Source organism: Salmo trutta, chromosome 9 (assembly GCF_901001165.1).
Source record: "Salmo trutta chromosome 9, fSalTru1.1, whole genome shotgun sequence".
NCBI classification, from domain to species: Eukaryota; Metazoa; Chordata; class Actinopteri; order Salmoniformes; family Salmonidae; genus Salmo; species Salmo trutta.
Window position 1 is genome coordinate 11838431 of NC_042965.1, and position 14494 is coordinate 11852924.

The 14494-nt window shown below is 39.5% G+C and overlaps 2 protein-coding genes across 3 annotated transcripts; one reads left to right on the forward strand and one right to left on the reverse strand.

Annotated features, from left to right (window-relative positions):
• The first annotated feature begins 2699 nt into the window (after positions 1 to 2699).
• LOC115199875 (ras-related protein Rab-27B) lies at positions 2700 to 6562 on the forward strand. 2 transcript variants are annotated; one of them, XM_029762396.1, is made up of 6 exons: positions 2700 to 2804; positions 3894 to 4074; positions 4351 to 4436; positions 4654 to 4757; positions 5004 to 5127; positions 5964 to 6562. In XM_029762396.1, the coding sequence occupies exons 2-6, from the start codon at positions 3919 to 3921 to the stop codon at positions 6148 to 6150; spliced, it is 657 nt and encodes a 218-aa protein (XP_029618256.1). In that variant the 5' UTR covers positions 2700 to 2804; positions 3894 to 3918; the 3' UTR covers positions 6151 to 6562. The 2 variants fall into 2 exon arrangements, with proteins under 2 accessions (XP_029618256.1, XP_029618257.1); XM_029762397.1 differs by having other exon boundaries at positions 2703 to 2804; positions 3873 to 4074.
• Positions 6563 to 6583: 21 nt separating this feature from the next.
• LOC115199874 (sia-alpha-2,3-Gal-beta-1,4-GlcNAc-R:alpha 2,8-sialyltransferase-like) lies at positions 6584 to 14199 on the reverse strand. Its single transcript, XM_029762395.1, has 4 exons — positions 13558 to 14199; positions 12823 to 12945; positions 12056 to 12613; positions 6584 to 10159 (listed from the first exon to the last, which is right to left on the reverse strand). The coding sequence occupies exons 1-4, from the start codon at positions 13716 to 13718 to the stop codon at positions 9877 to 9879; spliced, it is 1125 nt and encodes a 374-aa protein (XP_029618255.1). The 5' UTR covers positions 13719 to 14199; the 3' UTR covers positions 6584 to 9876.
• Positions 14200 to 14494: the final 295 nt, after the last annotated feature.

The following is a 14494-nucleotide window of genomic DNA, read 5'->3' on the forward strand; positions in this document are numbered from 1 at the left end:
TGCTTGATGTGTCAGCCTCCATGTACTCGGCCATGTTGACTGGTTCTGATGTCCCTATATTATGTCAAAAATCACAACAAATGCTTCTATCATCACAAAAATACTTATCCAACATTGTCGGGAGTAACGTAGTGAATATAATTCCCACTGTATAAACATTGGATGGTTGATTTTGTACTATATATTCACTTGGCCACCAGACTGCTAAGGGATTTCAGGCCCTGGGATTGATTAGTGTGCAGGACTTGCAGCTCTTCCCATTGGTTGACCTGGTGAGGGAGTTCGGAGCCTCCAACGCTCTTCGTCTCCAGGTTCTAGCCTTGGGCATAGACGACACTCCAGTCACCCGACTGAAAATGACAACTGATAAATGGAATAACCTTGTGATTTAAACCGTTTTCAGCTAACACTGTTAGCACTAACACAGTGCACATATTGATATGTCTTTCTGTCTTTTGTCTACGTACATATCTTCATAATATCCCAGTCTATTAGCGATGAAGACTCCGTTCATGAAAAATAAGAAGCAAATCATTTTGGACATGCGTTTTTCTGGATTATTTTGTTGTTATTCTGTCTCTCACTGTTGAAATAAACCTACCATTAAAATTATAGACTGATCATTTCTTTGTCAGTGGGCAAACGTACAAAAGCAGCAAGGGATCAAATACTTTTTTCCCTCACTGTAGGTGCAACAACAGCTGAGCCGTGAAGTGGTAGGCCACACAAGCTCACAAAACGGGACCGCCGAGGGCTGAAGCGTGTAAAAATCATCTGTCCTCGGTTCCAACACTCAGTTCCAAACTGCCTCTGGAAGCAACGTTGGCACAATAACTTTTCGTCAGGAGATTGATGGGTTTCCATGTCCGAGCAGCCACTCACAAGCCTAAGATCACCATGCGCAATGCCACGCATCGGCTGGAGTGATGTAAAGCTTGCCGCCATTGGACTCTGGAGCAGTGGAAATGCGTTCTTCCCCTCTCTCTGCCCTCGGACACTAGATAAGGGTTCAGAGGTCAGGGGTGGTCTCTGTGTCCACACAGCGGTCAGGGTGATTGCAGTGGACAATCAGAGGGATGGCCATTACTGGCCCATTGAGAGGGAACAAGGGCTTTACTAGACTAGGGGATCCAGGATGGACCAGTACAAACACACAGGGAGCAGCTGTACTCTTGACTTACTGGATCGGCACTTTCTGTTACATTAGTAAAAATGGTTGCATGGTGTCAATGGAATCCTCTTTTAATGATAAGAGGATGGTACTTAATTACTTTTGATAAATTCAAACAGAGTATTTTTTTTATTAATTTACAAATAATTTATTAAATAAATAGTTCCTATAAATAACATATTAACAACATAATATTAACCAACATTATACAAAAAGCATATTAATCACAATTTCCTTGAGAAAAGATGGTAAAATAAAAATCTTTGGCTACATGACATGACAATTGTACAAAAAGAGCAAGATTAATATATACTTGAATGGACAGACAACAAAAACTATTCATGTTATCTGTTCATACAATACAGTCCTACAATTGAAACATATTTCAAAGATAATTGTCAGTTGTGTTATCCTACAGCTCATTCCCTGTCGTCCAAATAAATAATCAATCAATACTGTACGTAGTCAATACATATAAGATCAATGTGTCACTCAATGAATGTGGTCATATTGCAGGATTTGAAACGTGTTCTCTGGAGTGACGAATCACGCTTCACCATCTGGCAGTCGGACGGACAAATCTGTGTTTGGTGGATGGCAGGAGAACGTTACCTGCCCGAATGTATAGTGCCAACTGTAAAGTTTGGTGGAGGAGGAATAAGGGTCTGGGGCTGTTTTTCCTGGTTCCGGCTAGGCCACTTAGTTCCAGTGAAGAGAAATCTTAATGCTACAATGACATTCTAGACAATTCTGTACTTCCAAATTTGTGGCAACAGTTTGGGGAAGGCCCTTTCCTGTTTCAGCATGAAAATGACCCTGTGCACAAAGCGAGGTCCATACAGAAATGGTTTGTCGAGATCAGCGTGGAAGAATTTGACTGGCCTGCACAGAGCCCTGACCTCCACCCAATCAAACACCTTTGGGATGAATTGGAACGCCGACTGCGAGCCAGGCCTCATCGCCCAACATCAGTGCCCGACCTCACTAATGCTCTTGTGGCTGAATGGAAGCAAGTCCCCACAGAAATGCTCCAACATCTAGTGGAAATCCGTCCCAGAAGAGTGGAGGCTGTTATAGCAGCACAGAGGGGACCAACTCCATATTAATGCCCATGAGTTTGGAATGAGATGTTCGACGAACAGGTGTCCACTGACTTTTGATATGTAGTCTAGACCTGGTATAAAAATGATGTACAAACAGTGGGTGACACAATACAAGTTACCCCCACATGCCTCCCCACATGTTGACCTCAAGATGATGTCCTAATGCATAAGAAAGGGAAACACTCAGTTTAGAGTATTAGCCAACTTGTTGAGATTCCAGAAGAATAAGAGGGAGAAATGACTTTTAGGGGGTTTACAAAGCTCCCAGTTTGCTGAGTTCCACTAAAATCCACATAAGCACACATTATTTGTAGACAGGGCCGCAATCCAGTTATTAAAGAGCTTTTTCCCCCTGAGAAATACCAGAAAACACAAGGTCTGTGAACACCGCACTCTGTGGTTCTTTTTTTAGCTGGAAACTCCTCCCTTATAGCATGTGAGAGGGGGAAAGGTTCAGGCAATAGCTATGTGTTTGCCAAGGACTGGTTGAGCTCCCTGAATGGAAGTTGGCAGTACCTCTGGCTAAATCGGTAAGATTGAATTTATTTATCGTTTTTTCTCCAATCTTGGTAGAGTGAAGTTCATGCATTTTGTAGCAGCATCATTGAGTGGCATATTGGTTTACTCATCTCCAGGCATTTCATCGGGCATTGTATTGTCTGTCACACTGTATTGTTGGGGGCATTATAGTTGGCCTACATTTTCTGAAAGGGCATTTTGAGACGTTCCTTATGTGCATAATGGCCATTTATCTTCAAGAGAATCTGCATACAGATTCATTTGTTCTATGGATAATTTACACATTCTCTGCATACAAAATAAATATTGTCCAATGTCTTAAATATTTCGGGCATCACAGACACATGCCATTGAAAGAATTTCATCAGGCCTACTTTTTCTCATCTTTCAATAAAGACAACAGACAACTGAGCAGAAATATCATATTGATAATCCACACTGGAAATGAGTCAGCATTTCATATTGGCATCTCATTCCTTTTTCAGTGCCTATGGAATCTGAGTCGTGTGACAGGCCATTTCCAAGTAGGAAGCAGATTGGATATAAAACATTTTAAATTAACAATAAGGTTGTGCTTTTAGACTGTTCCCAACACAATAATGGATCAATTGATGTCCATGACGGTAATGATGTAAAACTGTCAACATTTGATATTTTCTTCCACTTGATCTTCATCCACATACTACAAGATGCTTTGTCATGCTATTACTCAAATAAAGAGTTACCAGTGTAACTGAATAAGTTACAGGACCCCAAGGTCGTTTTGCACTCTTTGTATTCTGCCTCTGTACTATTTGAGAGTGTACTGTATGAAAGACAATGAATAGAAGCCACAGTTTAGAGTTTTCCTGCAGCTCACACAGGACAGCCACTTGACCGCTCATGTGAAAGCTGGGTCGAGTCATGTGCTAGCTCTGCTCTGATCAGCTTTTAATGACTCGAAGTTGTGACGGCCTACTAAGCCAATGTGATCATGAACCCACTGACTGGGAATTTCAGCTATGTGTTAGGCCAATGTTTGCCTATTTGTTCAATCCTTTTAGGGCACTTTGTAGTATATTGACTATAATAGCCTACAGTACTTTGGTTTCATATTTTAGGGCAGGTTTGGCACGAGGCTGCACAATGACGACTGATTGGGATTATGACTACCTGATCAAGCTCTTGTCGTTAGGGGACTCTGGAGTGGGGAAGACCACTTTCCTCTACAGGTACACCGACAACAAGTTCAACAGCAAGTTCACCACCACAGTGGGAATAGACTTCAGGGAAAAGAGAGTGGTGAGTCGTGATGCTTTACTTGTGTGCAGCCCATGACATTCCTTTCAAACATATCATTCATGTTCAGTCATCCTTGCTCCACACCAACTTCCAATGATAATGTGGTTATACAAATCCAAATGTTGAATATTGGATTGTTTTTTGGATGGAATAGTAGGGGATCAACTCACAATTAAAGTAGAACATTTGTTAAAAACATATTCCAGAGCGAAAGAGCATGCCTTTGGTCCCAGCTCTTGAGATGACGCTTAATCTACAACTTTCTTGTGTCTTCAGACGTATTTGGGGACAGGCTCTAATGGAACGACAGAGAAGACTTTTAAAGTGCACCTACAGCTCTGGGACACAGCAGGGCAGGAGAGGTAGGCCACAACAAGCTGACAGTACATGTGATATAGGAACTGTCCTGCTCTGCAAGTCTGTCACATTTCACGGTATTTGCCGTTTTTCTAGGAGTATACTGTATTTAGAAATTCAAAGGCAATTTTGTATCATTATTAGATGAGCATTTTCAATGGTATAATCCACATCCATAACGTTACCAGTGTTCGAACATTGTTGTAATTGTATAAATTCCAGGTTCAGAAGTCTCACTACAGCCTTCTTCAGAGACGCAATGGGCTTCCTTCTTATGTTTGATCTGACCAATCAGCAGAGTTTTCTGAATGTCAGGAACTGGATGAGTATGTCTCAGCACACGTATCTGCCAAAGCACTTAGATCAATGTCAGCCTATAGTCAGTTTGAATCATCCATTTAGTAGTAGAGCCTGTAAGTACAATACCACATTGATAGTGTATTTTACGTTGAATTTGGCATTATAGTAAATTATCTCAATCTAGCAGGGTAGGTTACTGTTTGTGATTCAAATACTAACTTACATATCCATCAATAACTGGAATTTGATTACCTCTTGTTGTGATTGTTCAGGTCAGCTACAGGCAAATGCCTATTGTGACAGTCCAGACATAGTCTTAGTTGGCACCAAAGCAGACCTCAAAGACCTGAGAGATGTACAAGGAAAACAAGCCAGGGACCTGGCGGACAGATATTGGTAAGTGAGATGGATACCTGCTTGCTCAGGACAAAGTTCTGCTATCTCCGCAAAATTTGATCTAACCATTGGCACAGCTCTCTTCTCCAGTGAACCGCCATGAACTGAGGGTGTTTGAGTTCATACTTTTAGCACAACTCTGAAGCATTCGTACCGATCTAGTGCGAATGCTCCAAACAGAAGTAGTACTATTGTACTACTTCTGTTAATTCACCAGGAGGTTGAGTCAGTTAGCTACTACCATCCACTCTATGGAGCCTCTTCAGCATCTTTAAAGGCCCAGTGCAATCAAAAATGTGATTTCCTGTGTTTGATATATATTTCCACACTGAGGTTAGAATAATACTGTGAAATTGTGAAAATTATTATAATGGCCTTTTAGTGTAAAAGCTGTTTGAAAACACTGGCTGAAATTTCAGCCTGTTTAGGTGGGATGGAGATTTGGCCTGCCTTTTAATTCACCAGGTGGTAAATGAGTTATTAGACCAATAAGAAAGAGAGTTCCAAACCTCTCTGCCAATAACGGCTAGTGAAATATCCCCCCCTCCCCACTCAGACAACTCCCAGACAGTCTGAGAAATTCCTCTTTGCTAAGAAGATATTTTTGCTTATTTCTGACCAATTAAATTGAAAACAATCACAGTAAGGTACTTAATTGTTACCCAGAATTGATTTGATATTAAGATACAAACGGCTGCATTAGACCTTTAAAGTAAAAATGACCTCATTAGAAATAAACCACAATTCAACTGAACGTTGTGACCTTTATCCATTCATTAATAATCACTATAATCAGTATAGTGTTCAGGTTAATAAGTCCCTCCCTTTCTCCCTAGTGTCCCCTATTTTGAGACGAGTAGTGCCACAGGGGATGAGGTAGACCAGGCAGTGACCACTCTGCTGAACCTGGTGATGAGGCGCATGGAGCAGAGCACAGAGGGGCCTGTGTCAGAGGCTGCCAATGGGAGCGCAGTCATTAACAAAGTGGCTGAAACCTCCACCAGCAGGAAGTGTGCCTGTTAGGGTGTCAGCCACATTTCATGGACATGTGGTTGGCTGCATTCAGAATGAAGGACCATCCATTCAAATGTGTAACTATTGCATCATAGGAGTTTTATTATATTGGAAAGTTCAATTATCCCATACAGTATTTTAAGGATGTGTATTATCCTCTTATGCAATAATGTGTGTTTATTTTTGGATTGATAACTGCTGCACTGGCTAATTATTCCCAACCTGGTCAGTATTATTTTCAGTCTGTACTTGTGCTGTATGTTAATGACCCGAAACAAGCAATATAACACACAATCCAGTTTTATAACATTGTAAAATGATTCAAAAGTAAATGAAAGCAGCATGTGTAGATCTCAAGCCAATATTTGTAATATGACTAGGCTTTGTGTGATTCTAAATTGATAAATACTAATCAAAAGTGTTTGAAGAAGAGTGAAATGTAAAAAGTATGTATTTTTTTTATTTGACACATTGAGGCATCGATGGAAGGAAAATGCAGGCACGTACATTTATAATTGACAATATATAATCCAAAACTGATTATGCAACAACTCATTCACAGTCATGGTTACATATCTTATATAGGAATGAGAAAATGTATTATTGTTTTACACAAACATAGATAGCAAAGTGCATGACAGGATCCATGGGTTCTACTGTATACGACAAGGAGCACATTTGGTACTAAGCTTGACTATTACTGGAACAAAATTGTCATGCACATTTAAGAAAGTATAGAAAATGTTTAGAGGTCATAATTACTGACAGAAAAAAAATATTAAATAGGTTTTAATACAAAGTCTTAAGAATAAATGCTGTCATTTTAAACACAATTAATGTTAGTTTTACCAATAATTGCCTTTTGACATGAAAATGGCTGGCTGCTTTGATGACTTATCAGTTTGTTCTTATCAAATAAATACATGCGAGCACAAACTTGGGGTGATTTGCAATCCGGGATTCTGTTAGTACCATTCCTTTTGAACACAAACGCGTCTGCACACACATTACTACGCACACATTGGACATTTTGCTCTAAGGACATGTGGGGGAGAATACATTCTCTTCATTTATGTGAGTAGTACTGTAGTTTTCTTTGGAGATGATCAGTACATGGAAGCATTTAAAGGAGGACATTCATAGAGGCATTATAATTCGACAACAGAACCCATTAGACAAGACATAAAAGGCAAATATACCACACAACTACCCAAGTGTTTTCTATGTCAGGAAATCATTTGACAACACATCAAATAAAAAACATAAATTGAATGAAATATATTGTTGTACATTGGTTGCCATACTTAAGCCAACATTTTAAATCACATCACATTCAGATAAATGAGTATCTCTTGTTTAATGGGCTTTCTTTGGTGTATTTACTTTTAAGAAATAAACATGAGTGAAAATATAAATCTAATTTCATCTAATATCGAATCTACACGACCAGGGTATGGACTAAGAGTAAACTACTACCTAACAAACTAATGGCACATTCATATCATATATTTGTGTCATAATAATGATGACAGACAGTACTATGATGGGAAAACAAACCGGTCTGTTCTAAAAGACTTCTGTGAGCATGACACCCATGGTCGATGTAATACTGAGTAACTTGTCTTTTAAAAGTACCAATGATCTGGTTCATGAGCATAGTAAATCTGAACTCATAAGCAAAATATGTTTTAAGGTAAATTCCTAAGATTTTCTACCGCTGCTCATAAAGGCAATCCCATATCTTGTGCATGCCATGTACACTATGACACAACCCTCTGTCTAATAAATACAGCCAACTTGTGGTGTTTTTCACCAACCTCACCTCCTACCCAATGTGAGCATGTGCTGTGAATCATCATGTGGCTATCATACGGTACCGTTTGAGCAAAGTCAATGTACAGACGTCAATGGTTAAATCCTTAAAGCTACAGTACCAATCCATACCCAATCCTCTAACATAGTGGAGCTTGATACAGTATATGTTTCATGTAACATTTTGTTGAGGAGAGTAAATATAATCTTGAGATATAAAAATAAAGTTACATTAGTTCTTTAATTGTCAGAAAGGTAAAACAAAGAATTTTGGTCCCAGTGGTTTGATAGGAATTTCTGCCTTAAAACAGCATTCATACAAAGTTTCTGGTGATATTTAAATTAGAATATCAGCACAAATAATTTGTTAGTTTCTTACATGCAGTGTCATTCAATAGTGTATCATGCTCTTTGTACAAGATGCTACAATTATTCAACAAAACTTAATTTCTCTGGTTTATGTCTCAAAAGTCAACGTAATGTATACACTGAGTGTACAAAACATTATGAATACCTTCTCTTTCCATGACAGACTGGACAGGTGAATTCAGGTGAAAGCTATGATCCTTTATGGATTTCACTTGTTAAATCTACTTCAATCAGATCAGTGTAGATGAAGGGGAGGAGACAGGTTAAAGAAGGATTTGTAAGCCTTGAGACAATTGAGACAATATTAGGAAAGTGTTCTTAAAGTTTCGTACACACAGTGAATGTGGTGGGAAGCAAAACGTTTCCCTGTGTTGATACATGGGTCATAACATGAGTTATGTGTTCAGCGTTTGACTAAAACCAAAAATGCTGTTACGGTAAGCATCCCACAATGTAAAGACTGGTTGGTGAAATTCCTTTTACCTTCAGCACCATGGTGTTCAATGGTATTTCCAAATTAGATAGAGTTGAAGTCGTATGAAACTAAAACAGAATTCTGACACTTTTTCTGAATGTTTTGTTCAATTACTCAAGAACAATTCTTAATCGGGATGATAACAACAATAGATATACTTTAAAGTGTTCTGTAACTAAGCTCAGTCTATGGCTTGGTGTTGGAATGTAGATTACTCATTCGCTAATTTGAATATTACCAGAGCTATCACCAGAATCTCAGTAAAATAGTGGGACTATGGCTATCGCCACAGTATCTTTATCTATATAGGGCAGCAATTATATACATTAAGGGGCATTGTAAACAAATCTCACTGCTACAGTAGTTAGCAGTGCAGTGTGCTGGCTGGGCCCGTTGTCTGTCTGCTGGCACCTGTGGTACTTCACTGTATGCTAAAAAAGGGAGGGGAAATAGACAGTGTGTCTGTTCGCACCTCAATGGGAGCATTTGAATCTGATAAAAAAAACAAAAACATTCCTTCTCTTAACTCCTTCCCTGAGACTAAGCAGTGATATCAAAAGAACAATCAAATCCCTTTGAAATAAGGCTATAGCCTAGTAATAATTATGCCCCCCCACCTTACCCCTACATTCTGGAAAAAACTTTTGTTTGGAAATAGTGATTCTTTTTCATAAAATGTATGTGTTTTATTGATCTATTTATCCACACAATTATGATAGCAATGCAAATAAATTGATGTGAAATATTGTATGATAAGTACTATGATAGTGTGACATAATATATTCAGCATAACATACATCATAACGACATCATCAACCAGTAATCCACCTTTGAAATACTGTGCCATGTTCCTCGCAACCTAAAGTGTGAATTACATACCCTATGAAGAAGCTGAAAGGCAAGATGCAGTGGTGGTATGATGGTGTGTTTCTGGAGTGAAAGAGTAATACGTCTTACTACTAAATCATGCATTGTCTGCTTCGAGTCGCAAAATATATTATGTGAGCGCAAGGTCAGCTGCTGTGTTTGGAGCTCCACCAAATTAATTTCTTGACGCCCTGTCACCCAGACTGGAATGTCTAAGAACAGTGTGAAAGGCTCAGCTTGGTCACACCTTCTCCATGCATCTTGTAAAGCAGCTTAAACTCACTGGGCAGCTGGTGGGTCTCCTGCCACTTGGTGGTGAACTTGGTTCCTTTCTTGTCATAGTAGTGGTAGGGCAGCTCCTTGCCTGTGTTGGGATCCCAGCCGAAGGGCCAGAAGCCATACAGATGGATCTCCTCACACATGGCCGATGCCAGAGTGTACATGAGGATACCAGTGCTGAGTCGCTTCGGGGACAGGTTCTTGGTCTTCCAATATCTACGGGAAAAAAGTAAACACTTTTTTGGACAATGAAGTGTTCGAATGATGGCAAAAAAAGACAGTCAAAAATAAATCATAAGGAATAAGGTTTTGAAGTGTCTGTCCTATATCTAAGAGATTTACGAAAGCTTAGGAAATAGTTTAGCTTTTTTGGCACAAAACTACCTCCATACTTCCATTCGTGTTACCTTCAGACAAGTCCCGTGACACTTGTGTGGGTCATAGAGCAAAAAAGAAAGTCCCCCCTTTCCATAGTGGGGTCCTATTAGTTTTGTAAGCCAAACTGTTTGGATGCTACAGACGTTTTCATGAAAAGATCGATTTTCGGTATGTCTCATGGGCTGACAAACACAGCTGTAGCTCGGCCACTTTCCGGATATGTCTAGCTTAAACTGACGGATTTTGATCGAGTTTTTGATTATGTTACTTAGATTCGTTTTTTTGGTTGTATTAGACAGAACCCACGGTGGGTTATTTTGACCCAGCCAGTTGGGTTGCGTGAATAACCCAACATGTTGGGTTGTTAGGATTACCCAAACATGGGTTAATTTAACCATCAGTTGGGTTTTATTCACTTTCATGCTAGGTTGACCCAGCAGCAGGTCTTTTTTAATGTAATCCTTATTCTTTTCAGGAGGTATGGCTTATTAAGGGTGTGGCTTTCAGATAGTTATTTTTGGTCACCCATGAGAGTACATGTCATGCCTGTTCATTTGTTCTGTTCTATTGTATCACATGTTAAGATTGTACACTGAATTTTTAAATATTCCTTAAATATTTTTGGATATTAACATTATTAATTACATATTGTAATAAAGTGGTAGCTATCCCAACACTGGAACTTGCATAGGTTCTTCAAGATGGAACCCGCAGTAGTGGGAAACAGCGCCACTGGCCACCGCACCACCAATGTTTTTTTATTTCTTTAGAGCGGAGGAGCGTTGCACAGCATGATAAAAAAAAACATTTGGAGTACATATTGTGCTCTTCTATCTCGCATCCAATAAAAAAACGTATTTGCTGTTGTAATATCACAAACGGATGTGGCTGTTTCACCATTAAGGACTCCTGCTTTAAAGGTCCAATGCAGACATTTTATCTCAATATCAAATCATTTCTAGGTGTCAGTTAAGTACCTTACTGTGATTGTTTTCAATAAAAAATAAAATACAAATAAAAGCTTCCTAGCAAAGACTCTAGCAAGAATTGTGCTAGGACTGTCTGGGAGTGGTCTGGGTTGGGGGGGTAAAACACAAAACTAGCTGTTATTGGCAGAAAGGTTTGTAACTCTCTTTCTTATTGGTCTATTAACTAATTTACTGCCTGGTGGTGTGACCAGGCAGGCCAAAACTCCATCCCACCAGGCGGTCTTTGCAAAGTGCTCTTACACAAAAAGGAAATTATCATATTTTTCAACATTTTCACAGTATTATTCCTAACTCATAGTGTGGAAATATATATAAAATACTGGAAAATCACATTTTTCATTGCACTGGGACTTTAAGGAACACAAAACCTCTGTAAGCCTTCTGTAAGCCTCATAGAAGCTTCAAAACTGCCAGTGTTCAACCTTAACATGCGGTAACAATACAACAGAACAGATTAACAGGAATGGCAATTACTTTCACAGGTGGCCAAAAATAACTATCTGAAAGCCACGCCCCTACTAAGCCACGCCTGCAGTATATTTCAATAACCCAGCATTAAAACCCAACCTTGCTCTTTTAAAAGAAAACAATCTAAGTGACCCAATGCCTACAACCTAGCAGTTGGGTCATTTTTTGTGTGTACAGTTTGTAGTAACAATGGTGTCTGAAAGTGAGAACAAAACCAACAATGACAGTTCTGATTCCCAGAACTCTGGCACAATAAACTCAGTCTCTCCATACTCACTTGTTGACATCCTGCATGATGTTTCCCGGCCAGGCCAGCTCGATTTTCAGCTGCCCCTTGTGCTCAACAAAGAAGTCCACCAGGGTCCGTGTGACGGTGGCCGAGGTGTGGAGGAAAAATGCAGGGATCCACAAAATGGCCCCCTCCAGCTTCTTCAGGTTGAGGAAGAAGTTGTTGCGGTCCTGGATGGTCAAAAGGTTGTTGTAGTACCTCTCCAGGATGCTGGGGTTAAAGGTGGTGAGGTTGGTCTTCCGGCCCACATCCTTGTAGTAGGAGTCGGTAGGGGCGAAGTTGCAGCGGAAGATAAAGTCGGAACTATCGATCTCTGGCCCACAATGACTACCAGTCAGGATCCCACTGTTACCCACCACGGCACACACATTGTAGTGCTTGTTCTGGATGGGCGAAGCATCAGGAAGCAGTGACTTCAGGTTGTTGCTTATAGAGAAGACATACTTGTGACTGGAGTAGTCAAAGTGCATCAGCTGGCCGACGCGCACACCATTCTTGGTGAGGGAGAAGTTGTTGGCCACATCAATGTAATGGAAGATCTCTTTCCTGAAAAGTTGTAAACAGATCAAAATATCAGCTCACAGCTGTTGTTTCAACAAAATGCAATGTTATGTAGCCAACTGCAAACGACAAATAAACTGAAATGTTCTACTAAACACATAAACAGTATTCTGTTTAAACCGAACACTCCATTAAAAACAATAGAAAATGTTTCTACAGATTATGACAGATAACCCACATAATAATAATAATACCTTTGCTGATAAAAAGCTGTCCTATTGAATTTCCATTTGGAGGGTTTCCCTTGCAGCTCATCATTCAGAGCATTGGTTAATGGGATGAAGGATGGGTCCAGGAAATTCATGGCAAACTGTGACCTGAGAAGAAAAGGGTTTTTCCTTATTAAAGATGCTATTCATATTGTCAGAATTATTGTCAGCATATTGTCAGCATGTCCAAGCCCACTCATAGCATGCATTTATGTGTGGGCTTGTAACAGTATAGACACAATAACAGCTAGCAGCACCTTGGACAGTTCTCTTGATTGAAATTGGGCTACTGATGGAGCAACGATATTTTGTGAAATATGTATATATACATACATATATATTATATATATAACAAATTGGCCAAAAACCTACTGTCAATGATTCTACAGTTGAAATCTCATTAAAAATGTAATGTAAGGCTAATTGACGCTGGGGTTTGCATTAGATTAGGCTACTCCCGTTTGCAGAGGAATTATTATTTATTGTGATTATTTATTCAGGCCCCGATTCCTCTAATACAGTTGGCCATACAATGCCATAGCCTACATAACAATGTAGACATAATCAATCACAAAGATTACGTTGGGAAAAAAAATGTAACGCGTGCGCCTTGTCAGAGTGAAATAAATCACATATTATCGGACCATTTCAGGATTTTTACATGCGTCATATCAAAAGAAAAAATGATGAGCTTCCAGATCTTGGTTTTAGCCTACTCACCGAAATCCTGCGTGGAACATTATCCGTGGTCCTCCCATGTTGTCATTTTTTGTGGAAGAGAAGATGCTGTCCTTTCTAATGGACACATAACTTATTAAGGATAAAATGAGAAGAGCAACCATCAATATGACCAGACCCAGTGCGTTTGCGATGCGGACCATCTTGGAGCGTTTTCATTCCTTGAAGAACAGCGATGGAAATGTGCCAGCCTTCATCACCTCGATTCTAGATGTTGATTTTGGCTATACATATTGGTTTTATGATACAAAATAAACATGCTTTCCAATGTAAAATGGACGGCAAATATGCAATGTGGTTGAAATGGTAGTTAGCGATTTGTCTTCGTGCACTCACATCATCCCTGCTGCCTTGCCTTGCCTTCGCACTGAACTACAAATTCTCTCCAGGCAGCCAGATTAATACCATTAGGACGATGCATCTGAAATTCACGTCAATGTATCAATCCAGCAAAATTCTCACCGGTCTCGGCTACGCAACCTCTCCCCATTAAATCATTTCACATATTCCGGTGCAAATGGGGAAGTGTTTGTTGAGCCCAGATGAAAATACGACTAAAAGTGTCATGACTGTATTACACCTCCGTGGTTTAGAGATGGGAGCAATAAACTTAGTGTGTTATGCATACCATCGAATATTACTTGCTGACTGTACAAAATATTGTATCACATAATATTTTGCAAATGTGGAAGCCTGATCCGCATCTGAATAAGGGATGTCCCTACGAATATTAAAGTACATCTCATTAACAGTAGCATATCAGTTTAAAGGTCCAATGCAGCCGTTTTTTTTCACGATAACAAATCATTTCTGGGTAAAAATTAAGTACTTTACTGTGATTGTTTTCAATTGAAATGGTCAAAAAGAAACAAAAATAGCTTCTCAGCTGTTATTGGAAGAGAGGTTTGGAACTCAGTTC